At 41.3% G+C, this 23397-nt stretch overlaps 1 protein-coding gene across 1 annotated transcript in view; it reads left to right on the top strand.

The window, feature by feature from the left end:
• KRTCAP3 (keratinocyte associated protein 3) overlaps positions 1-23397 on the top strand; it is a 371008-nt gene that overhangs the window by 330759 nt on the left and 16852 nt on the right. Inside the window, exon 6 of the mRNA XM_044060398.1 lies at positions 7443-7575. Within this exon, the coding sequence (XP_043916333.1) occupies positions 7443-7575 (133 nt within the window). The remainder of the gene's footprint in view (positions 1-7442; positions 7576-23397) is intronic.

Raw genomic sequence — 23397 nt, 5'->3', positions numbered from 1 at the left:
TTATATTTCCATTTACTATGGCTGGTAATTGATCCCCCCCCCGACACAACCTCTGTCTCTATTTCATGTTTGCATGCAAGTAAACTTTGTGCCTTGGAGTTGCTTTTTGAATTATTCATATTTATCAGATTTTTTTTTTTTCATTTTATAGTGTTTGCATTGTCCTATTGCTATGGTCCATCTTACAAATAACCAAAGTACCTGTTTTAGCCAATTACTCCTGTGTAATAGTTTTTGTCCCTTTACGGTAACTGTATTGCATATTTCCCCTCTAATATTCTGTATTATTCTATATTTTAGGTTAGCTCTCTCCTCACCAAATAATCTCTGTACACTTTTATTCTCTTTCTCTCAATTATGGTTATTATCTGCACTATAGTATGCAGCTTAATATTTTGTATTTCATATTAATATTGTTGATTATATTTTTGCCTATACTTGGAGATTTTCTCCCCGGGCCTCTACTGAAAATGGACATGTATCCAGTTAGACTAGCCTGGTCAACAAATGTAAATAAATAAAAAATACATGCATTCGTGTTAAAACAGAATACAGTTGATGATGTAAATACATATTAAGTTTATATTAAGTTGGTTTAATCAAGACTTATCTGGTGTTTTGGAAAAAGTAACTATTTCCTGTACGGAATGTTCTATACTCCTTCTAACCATTCATGTATTTTTTTAACTCTGCTCCCCCGAATGATCTTTATCCCTCCCACTACATTGTTTTCTTTCCATGTCACTAAAATCACTGCCGTGTCATTCTGATAATGTTGCATGTTAACGCTTTACATTCACCCATGGCCAGCGTTTTAATTCATATTGATCATATTATTCCTAGGACAATAACCTGTCCTCTGGTTTGAGAGAGCATCTGGTGTAATCCTTTTATACAGTTTACGTATTAGCTGTGCGTGTATTCCATACTGGCAGTTTATGCATGTGCCATTTATTTTAATTTCTGTGTAGTCCTTTCATTATATAAGATTAATTGGAACAAAATGTATATGCTTGGTTATCTTTGTAGTCAGTGTATGACACCAACATCATCTGTTTTTTATGCATTACTTGTGTATCGCAAGGTGTACAGGAAGTGATGTACTGAAGTAGACCTGTGAATATCTGATTTAACCACCTGTGTTGTGGCCATTTTCTTGAATCCTGGTTGGTCATTCTCTGGCCACTGACACAAGATGAATGTTCCATGTTATAGGCTTCTTTAAATCATCCTGATCTTATGTTTTCATTTCTTTAACGCTACTGGTTGCTCCAGTATCTTCCCACATTCCAAAGATGTATCATAAGTGAATTTTTTATCCTCTAAAATTACATGTAGGAGTGCATGCCATGTATGAGTAGGTTTGTGTGGTCTGTCCTGTGATAGATTTATGTCCCACTTTGTGCTGGAAATGGCTTTGGTTTCCCATGACTGTGAAGTAGGTTAAGCGGGTAATTAGATTATTTAATGAGCTGTGGTACTGATAAAAGTTCTGTGTTTTTTTTAAACCAGATTAGTAACACAGATGTGTACTATAAAAATAAAAAATTAATACTAAATTCCTTCAAATCCTCTACTACCAAGCCCCCATTCACACTTTCTGTATAAAGGCCAAACCTGCCCCATGGCTCTCAAAACAAACTAAGCAAAAAATCCTTCTAAGAAATAAAATCTGGGCCAAGTGGCGAATCCCTAAAAGCCTATCCGATCACCTCTACTTTAAACAATTAAGAAATGCTACCAAAAAGGAAATTCTGCTAGACAAAAAAAACTTGCCTCCAACACACCCACAAACAAAAACCACAAAAGTTCTGGTCAGCTATGAACAAACTACTTCAGCCAGGGCACTCCAAGACTCCTACCCCAATCCTAAGCTAATTGCCGATTCCTTTAACAGCTACTTTACAGAAACCATCCAATCTCTAGCTAATACTCTACCACCCAATAGTACCCTCCCACCTAATACCTCAACAACCCCAGTTCCTTCTTTTCACATTCAACCAGTACCTACATCCCTCATTTGTAACCTCCTCCAAAAACTCAAGCCATGCACCCCTGCTGCTGACAGTCTACCAGCAGAATACCTGCAAATTGCAGCCAAAGCCATCGCCTACCCTATTTCCATACTTATAAATAGAACTATCTCAAAGTGAAATCCCTTTTATATGGAAGGTCTCTTATATCATCCCACTACATAAAGGTGGGACATCAACTGATATTTCCAACTTTAGACCAATCGCCCTACTGTCTCCAATAGCTAAAATAATGGAAAAATGTATTCACCAACAACTTCTTGATTACCTCCTCTGCAACAGCTTACTTGCTAACTGCCAACATGGCTTTAGACCATTCCACAGCACCACAACTGCCCTGCTATCCTTTTCTGACTGTATAAACAAAAATCGTAACACTAACTCTTTCTTCCGCTCTATTTATCGACCTTTCAGAAGCCTTTGATATGGTCAACCATTGTTTGCTCCTTGAGATATTACAAGCCCATTCACTAGACACACAGGCATTACTAAGGTTTAAATTTTATTTAAACAACCCACAGCAAGCAGTCCTTTGGAATAATAAGCTCTCAACTCCCCTCCCTGTAAACATTGGAGTACCTCAAGGCTCAATCCTAGGCCCTCTTCTCTTTTCTATGTTTATTAATGAACTAAATACCAAAATTCCTCAAGCCACCTGCAATACAATATGCTGATGGATTCAACTTTAATATGCTCAGCTAGAACCTCAAGTTTACTCCAGACCCTCACACAATCGGTTTTTCAGACTGTGGAAAATTGGTTCATGCAACACTGTGTCCTCCTGAACCCCCCAAAAAAAACAAAATTATTACTCTTTGCACCTGCTCAAAAATCACCACAAATTCACTTCACAATAACCTCTAACAATGGAACCACCATATCCCCTGATACTACAACCGGTCTCCTGGGGATCACCATAGATAATAACCTCACCTGTGACGATCATATTAACACTACCATAAAATCTGTCAACAAAAAACTAGGTTCCCTGTATAGAATTAAACCATTTCTGACCCCAACAGCTAGAACCACTATTGCCCAGACACACCTGATCTCTCCCCTGTACTATGCTTCTGCCATTTATATCAGTCTTTCTAAAAACAACCTTAACAAATTTGCAACTAGCTATAATAAATAACAGCCAGATTTGCCACTGGTAAACCTTTCAGAACCCATCACTGTCTCAACCTCAAACAACTGGGATGGCTAGAACTGCAGCACCAGCTACTCTGTCAACAACTTACTATAACCCAAAAGATACTTCACCACCCTAATAATACCCCTTTCCTCACTAATCTGACTACCCCATACAAAACTCCAAAAACTCTTTCATCCAGCTAACACGTCTCGGTTAACATTTGAGAATCATTGTTTAAATACTGTCAGTACAGGAAATGATGTCAATTGTTAAAAATATTCAAATTTCTTTAACAATTGACATCATTTCCTGTACTGACAGTATTTAAACAATGATTCTCAAATACGTAAATAAACCCATACAAAAACCTTACAACTCTTCGCTCAGCTAGTCTCCGCTATTAAATCTAACAAAGCTGGGGGCTCGCTTTTCACAAACAGTGGGAAAAGCCTGGAACCTGCTACCAAGTGAACTGTCTTCTCTCTTCTCCACGCATCTTTTTAAAAATCATCTCAAAGAACATCTTAAAACTCACTGGTTGTGTCCCTGTACTAACCCTGACTGATTATCCACTCCACCTACTCCTGCTCTCCTTTTATTTCACTTCTCTACTGTAGTATATTGCTCAAAGCTTTCTCTGTCCGACACTACTGAACTATGTTGCCTGCCTCTTCTCACAATTAAGCTAACCTCTATCTATTCCTCTGTAAAAAAAAAAAAAAAAAAAAAAAAAAAAAAATCCACTTTCCTTTTCCCTTATTCTTAGAGTGTTAGAAATTACTACTCATTGCGTATTTCCCCTCTAATATTCTGTATTATTCTATATTTTAGGTTAGCTCTCTCCTCACCAAATAATCTCTGTACACTTTTATTCTCTTTCTCTCAATTATGGTTATTATCTGCACTATAGTATGCAGCTTAATATTTTGTATTTCATATTAATATTGTTGATTATATTTTTGCCTATACTTGGAGATTTTCTCCCCGGGTCTCTACTGAAAATGGACATGTATCCAGTTAGAGTAGCCCGGTCAACAAATGTAAGTAAATAAAAAATACATGCATTCATGTTAAAACAGAATACAGTTGATGATGTAAATACATATTAAGTTTATATTAAGTTGGTTTAATCAAGACTTATCTGGTGTTTTGGTAAAAGTAGTAAATATGTTGTATTTTGTGGTTCCAGAATGATAATGTACAAGCTGTCATAACTTTGTTCTCGACTTTTTTTCCTGCCTTCATGAATTTAACTTCTTATATAGGTCCATAGGCAAGGCTAGGTTACGTGCCTCTGCAGGCCATTTTGAAGCCTTAGTGAGAGTAACTGGGATTGTGCCATAGATAAATTTAATGGCCCCATATGTGGGAAGAAGCATTTAGGAGTGGTTTCTGTCCATAGTAGTGCAGAGAGCAGTTTTTGGTTAAATTTTCTATAGCCCATCCACAAATTCAAGGTGCGCTGGAATATGGACAGAGATTACTTTTGTTTTACTTGAATGGGGAGTCTGTTCCAGACCAGTGGTATTCTCTATGAGGTATATCTACCTCTCCAAAGAATTCTACTGATGTTGCAGAAAAGATGCAGATCCCTGGGCCAAGTATTTCTGATAACATTTGACTTGTTGATGTGCAGTAAGTTCATCAGTTTTGGGTTGGAGGATGCTTTGCATGCCAGACACCTTTTAGCAGTCTGTAGAGTACTAAATGTAATGATAGGGCTTTGAGTCTCTCCACGTGGGAATTGTTTAGGCCCTGTGTCCTTTTAGTAAGGTACCTCTGTGGGCATTCAGATGCATGTGTTTGGACAGCTCCATACCAAAAGGGGCATTGTACTTAAGTGTCTTAAAGGCTGAGTAAAGGGGGACAATAACATCTCTAGATCTAGATGCAATTCCTTTATAAGTTATGCATTATAGAAAATCTTTCTTATGACAATGACACATGTTGGTTGAAAGATCGCTGTCCACATAAGTTCTGAAGTACCAAACAATTGCTTGTTTTACTCTTGGATACTTATTGTCAATGTGGTAGTTCCCCAGTTTGGACTGTTTTCCAAAGTGTATGATTATGTATGTTTTGGCATTTAGTTACAGTTCATAATTCTGGCACCAGTTATTTTTTGGAGACGAGACTTCCTAGAGGATGGCCAGGTCATTTTGAGATTCAGTGACGCTTATAACTTGCTGTCATCTGCAAACATAGTCAGCTAGAGATTTTGATAATGACTTTCTTCACAGAAGTAAATGCCAAACAGGCGATATCCCAGACTGGTCTCTCTCTGAAGGTAGCTTCCTATGTTTGGATGTCCAGTGCTCTATCTTTGAGCCATTTTTTTAATCCAATGAGTGACATAGGGGTTTATTTTCAGTGTATTTCTTTATACCCTTTGTATCGTATTGTGTTAAAAACTTTGGTCAGATTGAGAGATGAGGTGTATCATTTTACCTTCATCCATTTCTTTAGTGACCTTCTCAAAAAAACCTCCACCAGGTTGAGTAAATGTGATGTGCCCTTGACAAATCTAGATTGAGGCGTGTCTAGTGTTTGGAGGTTCCCTTTGTCATTTTGGATGAGTTCCATGCTTAGTCTTTTCATGGTTTTACGTATACGAGAAGTACCTCCTGAGCTGTCTAAATTTTTGCCTCGTATATTTGGTCTGTTCCTCATAAAATGTGGGTTTCTGGCAAACCACTGTGGATTGACGTCACTAAATAATGGCCAATATTTGAGTTTCAGACTTCATATCCTTCAGAAAACACTTGCTAATTCAAAACCTTCCATTCTTTCAGCTTTTTAGGTTTATAAGAGCAATATTTATAAATTGGCCCAATTTGCTTGCCTTTGTATTCCTGTTTTTGGCGCTGTCTAGAATTCTAAGAAGTTGAGCGGTATGATATGAGGCTGGTCAGATTCGAGGTTTGCAATTGCCTGGATCTGCTGAAGTTTCCTCCCTTATGCAGGAGACTGTAGCTGTGCTCCAGTCACTTAGTACTTTATGGAGGCTGAGGTTGTACAGGGTTAAGAGGGTGTTGTGCTTCATGCTATTTAAGATGCATCCAGGGATATTGTCAGGGCCCATAATGCAGTGTTTTTTTAGCTTTTGATAACACTTTTAGGACTTTTTCTGTGATAGCTGGAGGTATGCCTGTTTCAGGTACATCCGTGGGATAAATGGAGGGGAGAGAGGGGGGTAAAGTTTGAGCTGAATTTATTGGCAAGTAGGCTCTCACTATATCTTAACCCTCAGTGTCGCTAGCACTGTTCACAGCTCAGTGAATTGTGTTGTCATCCTGAGAATTATGAACATAACTAGAAAAAGGCCTTATGATTGTCTTTAATTTGGGTTTTGTTTATTTCAGTGGTGAGGGCTGTGTCATTCTGGGAATTACTTTTAGACGTATTCTCTTCCTTCTGTTGTAAGGCTTGTTATTATGGTTCCACCATGGGAGATTGCTTTTTGGGCTTGCCTTTTGCTTGTTTTTACCTGCTGCCACTCATTCGTGCAGCTTGTTTATATGCAGGTGTAGTGTGATGGTTTACCTTTCCACATTTCATTGCATTCTTATATTTGTGTGCATATTGCACATATGTATATTTGCATATTTATATACATAGAAATATACATTTTGTACATGTACTCATAATGTAGACATGTTTATAATAAATAAATATATATATATATATATATATATATATATATATGTATTTATATCTTTACATTTATACAGTGTATGCATATACATGGTTTTTAATTTTATTTTATACTTTGTTGAATGAGACTATGCAAGCTCAAATGACCATGAGGGCTGTATGAGGACTAGCACACTCAACTGAGGGCACCAGTTGCCAAAACAAACAAAAAAAAAAGTGCAACTAGGAATTGAAGGGTTGTCGTTTCCCTCCGATATAATCATGCTAGTTTAAGAACTACTTGAGGCCAGAAGGCTACAAATTTCTGATCTTTACACTAGACCAATGGGCCCTGTTCAGAGGAGACCTGAGGTGGTATTCATACTGATTGGGGAAATTTGTCCAGGTCACAGAACTCCCCTGTACTTGTCACTGTTTCGAGGGGGATCCATTTTGGGGGAGCACTTCTCATTTCCGTTCCAGGCTTGTAGGCAGCCTGGAGAAACGTGGTGAAGAAATGGAGGAGAAAGCAAGTATCAAGACATGAAAACCATGTGCATGATTCTGAGGAAATGTTTCCGAGAGACCTGTTCGGAGGTTAGTCGACAAATGATGGATGTATAATTACAACCCTCCAGTTGGAAGTGTTGCGGGATGATGTACCTATAGAAATGGTGATGCGGAGTGAGCCAGAAAATGGAAGTGTTTCCTGGGGAGACATTATGGAGAAGGTATTAAAGGAGTATGCCGAGACAATCCTGAAGAATGGTGGTGAGATGGAAAAGAAAACGTGTAGAGAGAAAGTTAAAAGAAGGCAAAAGTGGAGTAGCAGAAAACAAGGCAGAAAAAAATGAAAAACGTAAGTACGTTGTATGGATTCAAAGTAAAGAAGACAAAGAAATGGCAGGTATGAAGTATAAGAAATGTAATGGCTCCTGTGGGTGTAAAAGCATAGGCGGTAAGAGCATTTATTCTTAGACATGTTGTGACATTTATTTAAGATACTCTTTTTCATTTTCTCCAAGAACATTTTCCATTTAAAAAACAGACTGTAATCCAGAACTGGGCATTGTACGGCCCAAGGGTTACATCTTCCCTTTGGCTGTCCCTGATTGGCCCACAGATCCTGATCCACAGGAGGCTTAAACATTTATTTTAATATATATATATATATATATATATATATATATATATATATATATATATAAATGTGTATATATATATATAAATGTGTATATATATATATATATATATATATATATATATGTGTATATATATATATATATATATATATATATATATATATATATATAAAATGTATAGAGATATAGATATATATATAGATAAAAAAAATTGTACCATGGTGGCAGCGTCTATTCTTTTAGAGAGAACCATGTGCGTGTCGCATGCATGCTACTGCGGAAGTAACACATTTGTGTCCGGAATTTAAACAAAGTCGTTTCGCAAGAGAAAAGCTGTGTGTGTAAACAAAATATATAGAATTTAAACTAACAGTGCTGTTTTGTATGAAGGAGAAAGTGTGTATGTAATTTAAACTAGCTGTGCTGCTCGTATGAGGGTTAAAGAGTTGTGTGTTGCTGTATGAGAGAATGTGTGTGTGTAAAATTTAAACTAGCCATTTTTTGCTGTATGAGAGAAAGTATGTTGCTGTGTGAGAATAGAGAGAAGGTAAGTGTGTGTTTTTGTAACATACCTCTCAACTGTCCAGATCCAGCCTCATAGTTTTGACCTGTTTCTCATAAAAGTTGTCATTTTCTGACAATTCAGAGGACTGAAGTCACTAATAATGACCTGCATGTGTGTGTATATAGATGGAGATATATATATATATATATATATATATATATATATATATATATATATATATTTCAGACTTCATAGTGTTCAGAAAATCCATTCCAACACAAATCCTGTTCTAGCAAATTTGAGCAAGTTGAGCAATATTTAAAATCAGTCCCTGTTTTTGGGCAAGTGCATCTCCAATATTTTAGACTTTGTCCAGATTTCTTGCAGTAAGAGGTTGAGAGCTGTGTATACGTCTCAACTGTCCAGATTTTTTACCTCACATTTTTGGCCTATTCCTCATAAAAATTTGTGGTTTTCTGGCAGATCACTGAAGGCTGAAATAAATGTCATACATTTCAATTTCAGACTTCAGAAAATGCATGCCAAGACAAATCTTGTTGTAGCAACTTTGCCCCCCCCCCCCATTGTTGTAGGCTTTGTCCAGATTTCTTGTTTAAGAGGTTGAGAGGTGTGGTATGTAATGTGTTAAGTTGGGGAGGGGGGCAGGTTGGTTTGTTAACTTGATCAGGCTTCACCCTGTAATTTGGTTACAGGAGACGCAAGCCTTAATCCTCTACACCAGCTACTAAACTAAACTGCTGACTGAATTTTGAGTTTCAGTAGACACGAGCCTGAATCCTGTAATCTACACCAACTACCAGAATGCTGACGGAATTGTTTCAGTACACTTTCAGAGAATTGTGACTTGTTTTCATAGAAATGTGAACTTCAAGGGAAGAGAAGTTTACTGTTGCTCATGCTAAATCTGTTTTCATTGTGGAAGTGTTTTGTTTAGCAAATTGCAGTCGCTATTTGTGCTGTAGAATTAGAAAGCAGTGTTAGTGGCATACATGTCTTTGGTGCAGAGGGCAGTGGATTCTACTCCCACACCATGTAGAATAGATGGAGTGCTGGTATTGCAGTACCATTTCAATTGCTGATTATTTGGTGCATTTTAAGGGGGATAGGGGTTCTGCACTCCTGAGTGTGTCGTCCTTTGTATGAGATGCCTAGTAACTATGAACTTGTCTGTATTGCAATATTAAAACTTATCAATTTTTTTTTAAATGTTACATGGGTAATTAATTCAAGGGCAGCAGGCACTGAATTTGTAGATATAACACTGAAATGTAAAGTTGGTTGCCACTGGCAACCTCTTCTTAGATCTCTCGAATGTGGAATTATTTGGATGACTTTTACTTCTGAGTTTGTGCTTATTAACCGAAATTGGTGGATTGTAATGACAGAGTGACCTTTTTATGGTTGAAATTTTCTGAAATGGGTAGTTTTGTCATTGGTTCATAAATTTTGTTTCATTGCTTACTGGATGAATGTTCAAAACTACAAATTTAAAACACATTTTAACAAGTGATGCTGGAATATAATTTAATACAATTAGGAAGGGGAATCGGAGAACACACACGTGTATGCATGGTCCTAAAAATGTATGCAAAGAGCTATGGTTTGAAAACAGCCCAAAGGTAAGCTTAGTCTTCCGTTGGCCAGATGCATTTTCTTTGAATGTGGATTTTAATTATGTTTCAGTGAACATGAGTTTCAATGGCAGAGAAGCTTACTGCTCATGCCAAGTCTGTTTTCATTGCAAGACTGTATTGTTTGTGTAGCAAATGGCAATTAGTGATTGTGCTGTTTTATTTCATTTCATTATCTAATCATTGTATAAGTAAATAAGAAAGCAGTATGAACACTGACAGGTTGGAACAGTGTTTGTGGTAACTGGAGAGAAATGGCCAAGTAGTGGAACACTGGAATTGCTGGGGAGGGGTCTTCATACAGGAACAGAAAGAGGGCTGGAGTGGGAAGCAAGTGCGCAGGGTTATGGGAGGTGCGATGGGTGCACCATTGGCCCGGTCCTCCAAAACAGTCGCAGTTTCTCATGTGGTCCTTTGGGGAAAATTAATTGCTCGCACCTGTTGTAACCCAAGGAATCTTTGTGAAAAAGCATTTAACAGGGACAAGAAAAGAGAATTCATGTACAACTTCATAGGTAGAGAGACTTTGAAAGGACATTTGATAACTATGTAAAGAACTGTACATTGTGAAAGTTTGACAAAAGGGATTTACGGACTAGTGGCTAAGATTGTAATATTGTGTTAAAAAAAGAGAAAAATTATAAATGCACCAAGCATGATAAATGTGAAGGGGAATAGGGGATAGGAGTGTTGTAAAATATGGAGGGGAATTTGGGGATAGGAGTGTTGTAAAGTACGGGGGACACCCAAAGCATGTGTGTTTTTGTGGGAAAAGGACGTGATAAGTAACTGACAAATGGGACATGATGCAAAAAAAGAATTTGTTATAAATGTAATAAAATTGGATATTTATGGATAGGATTGCAAAAATGAAAATGAGGAAAATGAACAGAAATTTTAGAAGTAGTAGAAGAAAATTAGAGGAGAAAAATAGAATATAGAAAAAGGTTCTGAAGTAAGTGATGAAGACAATTGGGAGGTAGTAAAAGAAAAATAATCTATTGGTGAAAGGGTAAAAGACAGAAAAAGAAATTTTGAAGAGTTAAATGGATGTAAAAAAATACTCCCAGCTAATGATTAGGGGTTGGTATAATGGTTAAGGTGTTTTGACTCACAGGCACAAGGTACAGTGTTTCCTTTTCACTTTTGGGAAGGAAATTGGCTGGGCTTAGAATGGCCTGTAAAGACAGCTAATTTAGCCATGAACTTGAAAAGCATAAATCTATAGAAATGGGAAAATGAAAATTTGAGTGTTTTCTGTAAATGTGAATAGTATTAAGAATCTAGTAAGAAAAAGAGGAATTTTGGGGTGGTGTAATACATGTGATGTAAACGTGATTAGAAGACAAGATTTTTAGCAAACGAAAGATTACAAATGGGAAACTATAGGGAGGAAAGATAATCTGGAATGTGGGAAAGGAGAGATGTTCTGTAATACACATTTTCTGTAGAAGTACAGCAAAGATATTAGATGCAACTTTAGCAAAAATGGTAGGGTTAACCATTGTAGATTTAAAATGGAAGAATTATAGTACTAATATGCTTGTACCAGTTATAAAGAAAGGGAAAGCTTTTTAAATCAGGTTTTGAATATGCAGTTATAAGTATGAATATTAAAATAACAAAAACTGTAATTGTGATTTAAGAAGCAAATGTAAAAAGGAAATGATATAAGAAAAATGTTAGAAGTTGTAAGATGTGGCAAGTTAAGTCTGGGACAGAACTTCATGGACTTGCGAAAGGTTTGTGTATAGAACTGAAATATATTTTATAGTATCAGATAAATAGAACTACTTCCTTAGGGCCCAACACAAACACTCGAAAGACCCCCAAAAGTTTTGGCATTCTATCAACCCCCTTCGAAAACCATTGAAAACTACCACTCCAGCCCCCCTCTTCTGACAACAGTACCAAAGACGTAGCATCCCAATTCTATCACTCTTTCACAGAATCTATCCTAACTCTGTCCTTCCAACTATCCAATAACAACCATACACATATAGCTACCAAATGCTCAGATAACACCCCCTCCTTCATTCTTTTACCCATTCCCACTTCCACAGTTAAAAAAAAAAAAAAAAAAAAAAAACTCCTCCTAAAACTGAAACCAGCCACCCTTGCAGCCGATTGTCTACCTACAAACTTCCTAAAAATTGCTGTTGAATTCCTATCTTCCCCAGTCTGTCCTCATCAGCCGCTACATAAAGGAAACATACATCCCCCAACTGGAAAGTTTCTTACATTATTCCCCTTCATAAAGGTGGCACTTCTTAAGACTTCTCAAATTACTGTCCTGTTGCCTTTCTACCCCTTATCTAAACTGCTTAAAATCTATTCACTCAAGTTATTAAATTCCTAAATTCATAGTCTTCTGTCCTCCACATAACATGGCTTCTGTCAAAATCATAGTACAACTGCCCTTCTCTCTTTCACCGTCTTAGTCAACCTGCATAGAAATAACAATAATTTTGTATCTGCAATATTTTTAGATCTCTCCAAAACATTTGACATGGTCTCACTTAAAACTACTAGAGTGCCTAGCCTCCCTATCTTTTACCCCCTTCTTCTATTGATTGCTGCCTGTGACAGACCGCTTTTAAACCAATCAGTTCAATGGTAAGGCATGCAATCTCCTTTAAACTTAGATAAACATACCACAAGGCTCGATATTAGGCTTACTACTTTTCTCCATATTTACAAACAATCTACACACCTCCACCCAGCATGCTTCACTTATACAGTATGCTGATGATTTGACTGTCATCTACTCTACTCCATCCCTCTGCACTCTTCAATAACTCCTCACGCAAGAATCTTACAGTTCTGTGGAAAGTTGGATAATTGATATCCAACTAATCCTAAACCCCAACAAGACCAAATTGCTACTTTTCACCCCAACAAAACCTACAGCTCCCCCTCTGTCCTCTACAATCTCATCCAAAAATGGCACCATCATATCTCCCTTTGAACACACCAAACTCCTCGGTGTCAAAATTGACAATAACTTGCTCTTTGATGTCCATATCTCAAAAGGTCCATATAAAATGGGAACCCTGTACAGGCATAAACAATTCCTCTCGCATCAGGCACAAATCACTCTAGCCCAAACTCATCTGTTGTCCACCCTAATGTATGCCACAGCAATTCTCACCCTAATCAGAAAACATGATCTTGCCAGGCTGGAATCATGCTATATAAAATTGCCAGGTTTGCTTATAACTCCACTTTCCGAACCAATCACTGTGAATCTCTAAAGGGGCAAAAATAGTTAGAACTTCCCCAGTTACTCAATTTCCATCAGTTAGTCATTGCCTGTAATATAGTCAAATATCCCAAGAAAACCCCAGCACTGTCAGTTACTTTCTCTTTACAGAACAAATCGTCCTGTCCACTCTACTGATAATTTACTCCTCTGCATCTCTAAGGCCAATAACGCAGGGAAAGCTCTATTTTCCCATACCATAGCTCAAACCTGAAACAGCCTTCCCCCCTCTCTTCTGCCCCCACTAAGACGCATTTCAGAAACGCACTCAAATCACATCTTGTGAATAAATGGCTATGTCCATGCATTACATAAATTTCACAGCCTCAGTATACTATAGATGGCCCTTTCCACCATATCTACTGTAAACATTTTACAGTTAAGTATCTTACTGTTGACTAATAATGTTTTACCATGTGAATTTATTTTTTTATCCCATCTTATAGATGGCTGTTATAAGTGTGATTGTATGCGACTTTTATCCCTGTATTTCATCTCACTTGTTGCTAAAAATATTTGTTGTTTAGGATTGTATGTAACTACTTATCTCTGTACTTTACTTAACTGATCATTGATGTATGTGATTTGTATTATCTTGTTTAATTGTAATCTCACTGTGGAGCTTTTCTCCTGGGCCTCCGCTGCAAATGGACCTGTGTCCAGTCGGACCGTCCTGCTGAACAAATGTAAAATAAAATTGTTACAGGAGAAAGGGAGGTAATTGGAACAGGATTTTCTGATCATTTTGCCTGGCTTGGAATACTTCTAACACCAAGTGACATACAAAGTTGATAAACGTATATGTTTTGAACTTGCTACAACTGTTTCAGTAATATTTAATAATTTGGTGTGTGGTGTTGCAAAGTTGTGTTAAACTGGTTTCTGCTTACTTCTGAAATTACTCTGGCTGGCTCCTTTTGATTTAGGTGGAAAATAGCTGTGTGTATCCTTATCTAATTTGCCTGAGGGTTAGTCTTTCATCCTACTACTACAAAAGATTCACATATTTGCAAGATTGAGCTCTTTAATTGCTTCTGTCATTGTTGCCTGGCTTGGAATACTTCTAACACCAAATGACATAACAAAGCTGATATATTTTTTGCACTTGCGATAAGTGTTAAAGTGATATTTATTCTAGTGCTTAGTGTTGTAAAGTTTGTGTTAAACTGGTTTCTGGCTTACTTTTGAACACTTACTCTGTGATCTTTAATAATGCTGTGCTTATTGTAAAGTTTTGTGTTAAACTAGTTTCTGCTTACTTCTGAACACTTAATCTGGCTGGCTCCCTTTGATTTTCCCTCCAACCTGCTCTGTTATGTTCTTATAACTTGGCGGCTTTTGCTTTGCCTGCCTCTTATTATAAATTTGATGTTATGTGGTCCTGTCTCGCCTCCATTCTTTACTCACGGTTCGACTTGGGCCAACTATTTCTCTAGCACGAAGTCTCTAATTGGCTGGGCTAACCCGGTATCCCAAGATGCACCTCACCCTAGCCCCAGATCTCGTTTGCCGCTCATAGAGTTAGGACGTGGTCTCACTTGGCTGTGGCTAAGTACCCTTTTTCAAATACTTTATAAGTATTTTAGTAGTCAGTTGTATTGCAAAAGCTATTTTAATGGCTACTCTTCTATTTTTTTGACTAGTTCTTGTGAGCTTTTTGTGAGGACTGTTTGTGGTATCCCTCTGTTTCGCGGGCTAGGCCAGTTTAAGTTAGAGGACCTAGTCCTCTCCAGTGTTGTTCCCTTGTATTTTTTTTGTGTGCTGGTTTTTTGAGTTGTGGGTAGTTTTCCCTCCAAGAAACGTTTGACTTGGAGTTTACTTGAGCAGAAAGAACATAAACCCTCCGGGTTTAAGAAGTGTACCAAATGTGGCTACAAAATGTCCATTACAGAAGGGCATTCCATCTGTGTTTATTGTCTGGGTGCTATTCACCTACAAGAGTCCTGCAGTTTTTGCCACGTGTTTAGCCCTAGGGTACTGCAGGAAAGAAAAAAATAAACTGATTTTGAAGGGTCTGATTAAACCTGCCTTTGAGGAGGCCTTAGATTCTTCTTTGTCTGCTAGTGTTAAATCTAAGCCTGCTAAGGCCAAGAAAAGATATTCAGCTCCGTCTGCCTCTTCGGGGAAGGTTTCAAAAGTGGATACTTCTTCCTCGGGGCCGCAGGAGAAAGTTTCGGTTATGGATACTACCTCCTCTGCTCCATTGTCCTCTGGGCCGCAGGAGGTATCTGTTGTACTGGAGTCTACCTCTGCTCCGATATTATTGGGGCCTATTCGGAGCCATTCACCCAGTGTCAGGCATGAGTCTCCAGGTAGGAGATCCCGATCCCCTTCTATTTCTTCCAAATCCTCTAGGCTGTCTGATTTGGATGTGGATAGGATGATCCAGAGGCTCCTGCAGTCACCGGTGTTGGCAAAACCGTTTTCGGCTCTGACCCAGTCGGCTCCGGAGCCAGTCCCTGTCCTGGTACTGATGATTCCTCCTCCAAGCACCCATGTGTCATCGGAGCCGGAGTGCCCCACGCAGAGTGATGTCCTTATGTTTGCTCCGATACCCCAGGTGAGTCTATCGGAGCCGGCATCTGCTCCAACCATGTCGGTTCCATCCTCTGGTTTCAGTACTCTGGTTTCCTCAGTCGGACCCGAGGGGGATACCTCCTGTCTGTTCCGAGTCTCCCTCTTGGTGCATCAGCTCGGGGAATCTCTACTCCGGTCGTGGTCTCTGAGACTGGTCAGTCCTCTGATTCGGGGGGACTTGCTTTCGAGGCCATGAGGAGCGCACTGGCTAGTCAGTCACATCACCTGGATCGGTCACTCCGTCCCCATACACCCTGGCTAGAGCCTCTGATGCCCCCTATCCATAGATGGTTATCCCCGAAGGTGTGGGGATACCCCCTTGAGCGGTCCCCTACTTTGAGGGCCCCTCAGTCTGTGCCTGAGGAGCCCCCCAGAAAGAAGTTGTGCAAGAGGAAGCACGTAGACTCCCAGGAAGAGTCCCTCACCTCCGATACCGACCTCGGAGTCAGAGGGGTCCCCCAAGTCGTCGTCCTATGATGTCTTTCTCAGACATCCTGGAGATTTTGAGGCAGAGAGGTGACTGGCCTTCCAAGACCCCTCTGAGGAGGAGTCTGTATTCCTCAAGGCCTTTGGAGCTCAACCCTCCGCCTCCTGGGTGTCTCCACACTTCGAACTCCTGGATTTGATTTGTCGAAGGGTCTGGGGGAACCCTGATTCCGTGGAACCGGTGCCCAGACGTCCAAATAAGTTCCTTTCTGCTCCCCCGGGGAAAGAGTTCCTGACCAAAGGGGTTTCTGTAGATGCCTTGGTGGTAGCGGCAGCCAACTCAGCAGGAAGTTGCAGATGCTTCTTCCGTCCATCCTCCTAACAAGGAGTCCAGGAGTATGGACCGGTACGGGAAGCGTACCCTGTCTTCGGCGACCTTTACCTTGCAGTCGCTGAATTACCTTTGTCATTTCACTCTGCTCCAAAGAGATCTCCTTAAGGAGCTAGGAGATACTCTGACGGGTAACATGCCTGAGATGGTAATGCAAACTGTTAACGCCCAGTTGTCTACCCTTGGTTCCATTGTCAACTCGTCCATGAGGCTCGTATCTTATGCAGCTGAGGGGGCGAATAGGGCAGCTAGCTCAGGTGTAGCTCTCAGAAGGCAAGCCTGGATGCGCCTGTGTCATTTCATGGAGGCCTTTGTCTTCCTTCACTGACTCCCCTTTTGATGGGTCTTCTCTTTTCAGGACCAAAGTGAAAGACACCCTCACCAGATGCAAACAGGAGGGAAGGACACTATCTGCCGTAGAGGCCCGTTTCTCTCTCCCTTCTAGGCCTTTCCCCAAGGCTCAGAGAGGGGGGAAAATGTGGTTCAAGAAGTCTGAGGCCTTTCCCTACAGCTCAAGGTAAGTCCCCCTCCAGAGGCAGAGGAGGGGGAAATTATCCTGGAAGACGCCGTCCTAGAGGCAGAGGAGGCCCCCGCAGCTTGGGAGACCGCAATTCCTTTCACGGATCTTCCTTCCAGCTTTCCTGAGGCGTTGCCCGACTGTGCTGTTCTGGATCCAGTCGGGGGCAGAATTTCCTTGCATCCGGAAACCTCGGAAAGCATCACCCAGGATCGTTTGGTGCTTTGAATAGTTACCGGAGGTTATGCTATTCCCTTTGTATCAACACCCCCTCCAGTCAGAAGAATCCCAGACGTCCCACCCAGTCAACGGGATCAAGCAGCACTAGAAGTTACAAAGTTGCTAGAAAAAGGAGTCCTCCAGCCAGTCCCCTCAGACCATATTGGATCAGGAACTTACTCAAGACTCTTTGGTGCCGAAAAGAACAGGGGACCTGAGACCCATTCTGTATCTGTCGACTGAATCGCTGCGTTCTGAAGTCCAAGTTCCGAATGGTCACGCTTCAGTCCATTTTTCCATTGCTGGAAAAAGGAGTATGGATGTGCTCCATCGATGTCAAGGATGCCTACTACCACATCAAGATGGACAAGGCATCCAGGAGTCACTTGTGCTTCCAGCTGGGAGCCAGCCACTTCCAGTTTTGTGCCCTGCCCTTTGGTCTCACCACAGCCCCCAGGGTGTTCACCAAGTGTTTGGCAGTGGTGACAGCTCAACTGAGACATCAGGGATTCCAGGTGTTTCCATATCTGGACTGGCTTCTCACAGCCCCCACCAGGCATCTGCTCGTTCAAGCCAGGGAGACTACCATAGCACTGTCAACAATTAGGAATTACTTTAAACTGGGAAAAGTCTGCTTTGCTGCCCTCACAGCGTGTTTTATAGACGCAGAGCTAGACTCTATTCAGATGCGAGCCTTTCTGCCACAAGAGAGAATGAGTGCTGCAGTCTCAGATCCATGCACTGTTGCCCCTCAAAAGAGTTCAGGCCAGGTTAGTTCTCCAGCTTTTGGGCTCCATGGCCACCACCATCATGCTGGTGCCTCTGGCCAGGTTGCATATGCGGATTCTGCAATGGCTCCTTTCTGCCCAATGGTCATTTCAGAAACTTCCTCTTTCCCACTTGATACTTCTCATGGAACGGTGCAAACAGGACCTCCGCTGATGGCTATGTTCCTCCAATCTGGACAAAGGGAGGAGCTTGATTCCTATGTCTCCAGTGGCCACGGTGATCACGGACGCCTCCCAGATGCGGTGGGGGGGGGCATTATCTTGGCAGGACGGTCGAAGGCATGTGGCAAGATCACGAGGTACATCTGCACATCAATGTTCTGGAGATGAAAGCGGTGATTCTAGCGTTGCGAGCACTCCAAGACTCTCCACCTCTGGGAACGATTGCGATTCACTCTGACAACATGTCCGTAGTGTGGTACCTGAACAAGCAAGGGGGGACCAAGTCTCATTCTCTATGCAGAGAGGCCATGCGAGTGTGGCATTGGGCAGTATTTTCCCAACGGTTCTTAGTGCAACGCACATTCAGGGACAGTCCAGTGTAGTAGCGGACAGGCTGAGCAGAGCTATTCTGATGCCTTATGAGTGGTCCCTGAACAACCGAGTGGCGGTTCAAATTTTCAACAGGTGGAGTCAGCCTTGCTGCTATCTCTTTGCCAGTCCCCTCAATGCCAAATGCAGCGAGTACTTCACACTGTGATTCCCCCACAGGGGAAGTCACCCAGGGACGCTCTAGCCCACTATTGGCCTCCCGGTCTGGTCTATGCTTTCCCTCAGTTTCCTCTGTTATCAAGAGTGATTCAGAAAGCCATATCCTTGGGAAGCAGGATGATTCTTATTGCGCCACACTGGCCTCGACAAGTATGGTTCCCCTTTCTTCAGAAGTATGCAGTGGACGGTCCTTGGACTCTGGACCCAGTGCCAGACCTCCTGACTCGCATGTCAGGCCAGCTCCATCCATCCATCCCTGCGAACCCTCAGGCTGACATCCTGGCTACTCCACTTCCATCGCTAGTTAGACGGCATTCTTTTTCACTGGAGGTGGTACACATCTTGTCTTCATCTCATAAGTCTTCTACCAGAAAAATTTATTCCAGCAAATGGAAGAGATTCTCCATTTGGGCTCGAGCACAAGGTTTGGACCCCTTCACAGCCCTAATTCCATCGGTTTTAGATTTTTTAGCCATGCTTTTCCGTCCGGGCTCTGCGCCCGCTACCATTAAAGTGCAGTTGGCTGCAATCTCCAATTTCCATACATCTTACGAGCCCTCTCTTATGGGCCATAAGCTCTGCAAGGCCTTCTTGAAAGGCACTTGGCTACTTTGCCCTCCTGTGTCAGACCCCGTCATGCCATAGGACCTAAATCTTGTGCTACAAGCTATCACTTCACCACCCTTCGAACCAGCTGCCACCTGTGAACTGAAATTTTTAGCTTGGAAAACGGCGTTTCTAATAGCCATTACATCGGCCAGAAGAGTGTCAGAACTTCAAGCTCTGTCCATTAAACCTCCGTATTTGACCTTTCATAAGGACAGAGTTTCACTGAGACTTAACCCATCCTTCCTTCCAAAGGTGTCATCCACTGTTAATCTCCATCAGTCTATCGACTTACCAGTGTTCTTTCCAAATGTTTCCAGTAAAGCAGAGTTTAGGTTCCATCAGTTGGATGTGCACAGGCAATTGAGTTTCTATTTACACAGGACTAAACAGGTTAGGAAGTCTGATCAATTGTTTGTCCTTTTCAGAGAACAGAGCAGGTTGTCCGGTTTCCAAGTGCACAATTTCTAGATGGATTAAAGATTGTATTTCCTTAATCTACTCTGCGGCAGGCAGAAGTTTACCTTTTCCCGTCAGAGCTCACTCTACCAGGGCAATGTCTACATCGATAGCTTTCCATTCCAGGCTTTCACTGGATGATATTTGTGCTGCGGCCACCTGGGCCTCTCCTCACACCTTTATCACTCATTACAAGCTGGACGTGGCTTCTACGGGCCGGGCTTCCTTTGGTTCCACGGTTCTCAGGAGTATCTTTCTACGAGCCTCCCAGGATAGAGGTGCTGGGGATGCTGTCCGGTGAGTAAAGAATGGAGGGGTGAGATAGGACCACATATCATTTAGTTATGTACTCACCATAACGCTCGATGCATGTGGTCCATCTTGCCTACATTCTTACTTACCCTCCCACCTGCCCCCCTTCCTAGAGGATTTGGAGGAATATTGGCTCTGTGAACCCTTCAAGGTCAGTTGCATTTTCTTTCCTTGGCTGGAATTCCTTCCAGTGTTGGTCATGTATGGGTTATGATTGGTATGGTTGCAAACCAAGATCTGGGGCTAGGGCGAGGTGCATCTTGGGATACCGGGTTAGCCCAGCCAATTAGAGACTTCGTGCTAGAGAAATAGTTGGCCAAGTCGGAGCCGATTCTCGGCTCCGAACCGTGAGTAAAGAATGTAGGCGAGATGGACCACATACATCGATCGTTATGGTGAGTACCTAACTTATTGGACACTCCTCCCAGTCCCATTGCATCAGCTCTTTCTACGGAGTACAGTCAGACTTTTGGGAAGGCCCACCCCCCTTAGCTTTTAACCTTGAATTATCGTCAGTTTCCTCCCTTTCTACTTGACCAAACAAAAAATTACGTTCTATTCAGCAGCTTTACTGTATTTATACTGTGGCCTTTCCTATTTTACTACTTTATTTTGCTTCTGCTGCTGCCCTTGGTGTTCATTTGCATTTATACCGCATCTTTCATTACTGCTTGTTAGTAGCCTGTTACCATTGGGAATATTATCCTACCAAATTGCTGCTTTACACTTTCTTTTTTGCTGTTGTGACTGTGATTTTGCACATTAAATTTCAAATACTTCTGCACTTTAGCATAGGCTAGAATTCAGTCTTACATAATCTAGATGGTCTTGCGTCACTTGAGCACTAAATCAAGCTCTTCACTGAGATACTGAAAGATCTGAGCCATCTGTTGCTACCAACTAAGTATAAGTGCCTGTTTGTGCTGTTGTATTGCACACTTAATTAGTATTTGTTTTGAATTTTTGGAATTGTTTTTGGCCATATTTTGCTGCATACTTTAATAGTTAGGCTGTAGCATAGCCCATTTCCCGGCATGCTATTTCTGGGTCTGTTTTCTAACCTCTGACCATCAAATTCAAGCCATTTTTGTTAGAGAATTTCTCTCTGCACCCAGTGTCTTGGTCCCATCTAATCAAGGATGCTTGGATTAGAGCTCAGAGTGAGTCCTTAATTGCTAGTTTGAGTTAAAAGGGTTATTTCTTGTTTTATGTAAGCCATGCATCTGCTTTTCTTGTGTTTAGCGCAGCATTGTGTATTGTTGCAAACAGGTAGTTACTGTTGATGGTTACAGTAGTGAATGCTTTACTTAAGTTTTCCCCTAGCACTTTGCTTGCGGTCCTCTAGAGGTTTTTCATGGTTCAGTTCTTTTGTCAGGTGGAACACTGTCTAATCTGAGTTTCCAGCACACCTCTCACCTACTAGCCATTCCTAAGTGGGGACCTCTCTTCCTGACCATGTAAACTTACCTAACAGTATGGATGTACGATTTCCCCGAGTTTCTCCAGCCAGCTTGGTGGACATCGGCATCCTGAGAACAGTGTAGTTAACTGCCTCAGGTTCACTGATGACTTGCTGCTCCTAGACCACAAACTCAACATGCGAGAGATGCAGCTATATTAAGAACCTTGAATCCATACTCTCACACACCAGTCAGTCCATACGACAATGAGCAGGTAGTCGGCATGCACACCTCACCTCCTACTCTACCCAAACCCACATTCCACATACGTACAGAAACGTACCTAACACCAGAGACCTCCCAAACAAAAGCACGTTACACAATGCTACTTCTGCAGAATACAGTATACATAATGGCTCACATACCAGTGTCTCACCTGTCAAGCCCTTAAGGCAAAACACAAAACCAAACACATTAGTCATAGGCGATTCCATCATGACACACATGTCCCTCTCACCAGACTGGAAAAGGTCACTGTTAGATGTCTGTCAGGTGCCAGTATCTGCCATATCACACATGCACTTAAGTCTGTCAACAGCAGGTACTGTTATGATTCTGCCATAGTCCATGTTGGTGTGAAGGACATGAGACGTACCTCTCTGGACTGTGTGAAGAGAGACATGATTGAGCTCTTGGACTGTGTGTGTCAGGTTGGTATGTCCTTCTAGCCTTAAGCAGCATTTTACCTTCACCTACGATGATGCCTCAGTACAAACAGAAAATGATTGACGTCAATAATTGGCTTAGTTTCTGGTGTCATTCCAAGGAGATTCAGTGTGTCAGCCTGGCATGATCTGACATGATCGACTGACCTCGATGCTTTACCAAAGATGGTCTTCATGTGTTAACCCTGGGATTTTGGCTGTTAGCCAAGGCTATTGCCATGCCCGCAATAACTTTTTAAGCAGTGTCTCAAGGACAAAATTCCAGATGCAAGTACTCCATCTAAGAACAACTTGAAGGTTTTGCTGCTAAACGCTAGGAGTCTTCACATTAAACTGCATTCACTGGAAGCAGTCCTCACCATGGAAGACAGACACTCGTGCAGTCATAGAGACATGGTTCACAGCTGTGGAGAGAGCACCTCAGCCGTATTGGGCTACACCTCCTTCCACATGTTAAGACCACAAACTGAAGCCATGAAAACTAAAAGAGGCAGTATAGCCATATTCATCAAAGATAAATACACCTCCAAGTTGGTTAGACAGCATGACTTCCTGGAGATACTTCAGGTGTAATTAACTGTTGGTAGGACATATGTTCAAGTCACTGCCAGCTACAGGACCCCCTCCATGAACCCACTCTTCCTATTTGGATGTAATTGAGTTTATCAAGATGCATCCGAACACCATGGTTTTGGGTGACTTCAACTACTCATCCATTGACTGGGGAATTACTCGGGGCAACTGACTTGCCCAAAGATTCCTTGACTTCATTAACTCCAATGCCCTGGACCAGCTAGTTGACACCCCCACAAGGGGTGCCAACATCCTAGATCTGGTGCTTACCACTGTGGGGGACCACTGTAGCAACCCCATTGTGAGGTCTTCCTTTAACTCTAAAATT

This window comes from Protopterus annectens, chromosome 2.part0 (genome assembly GCF_019279795.1).
Source record: "Protopterus annectens isolate FY-2018-M chromosome 2.part0, PAN1.0, whole genome shotgun sequence".
NCBI lineage: Eukaryota > Metazoa > Chordata > Ceratodontiformes > Protopteridae > Protopterus > Protopterus annectens.
The sequence above is the reverse complement of the archived record's forward strand: the minus strand, read 5'-3'. Positions and strand labels throughout refer to the sequence as shown.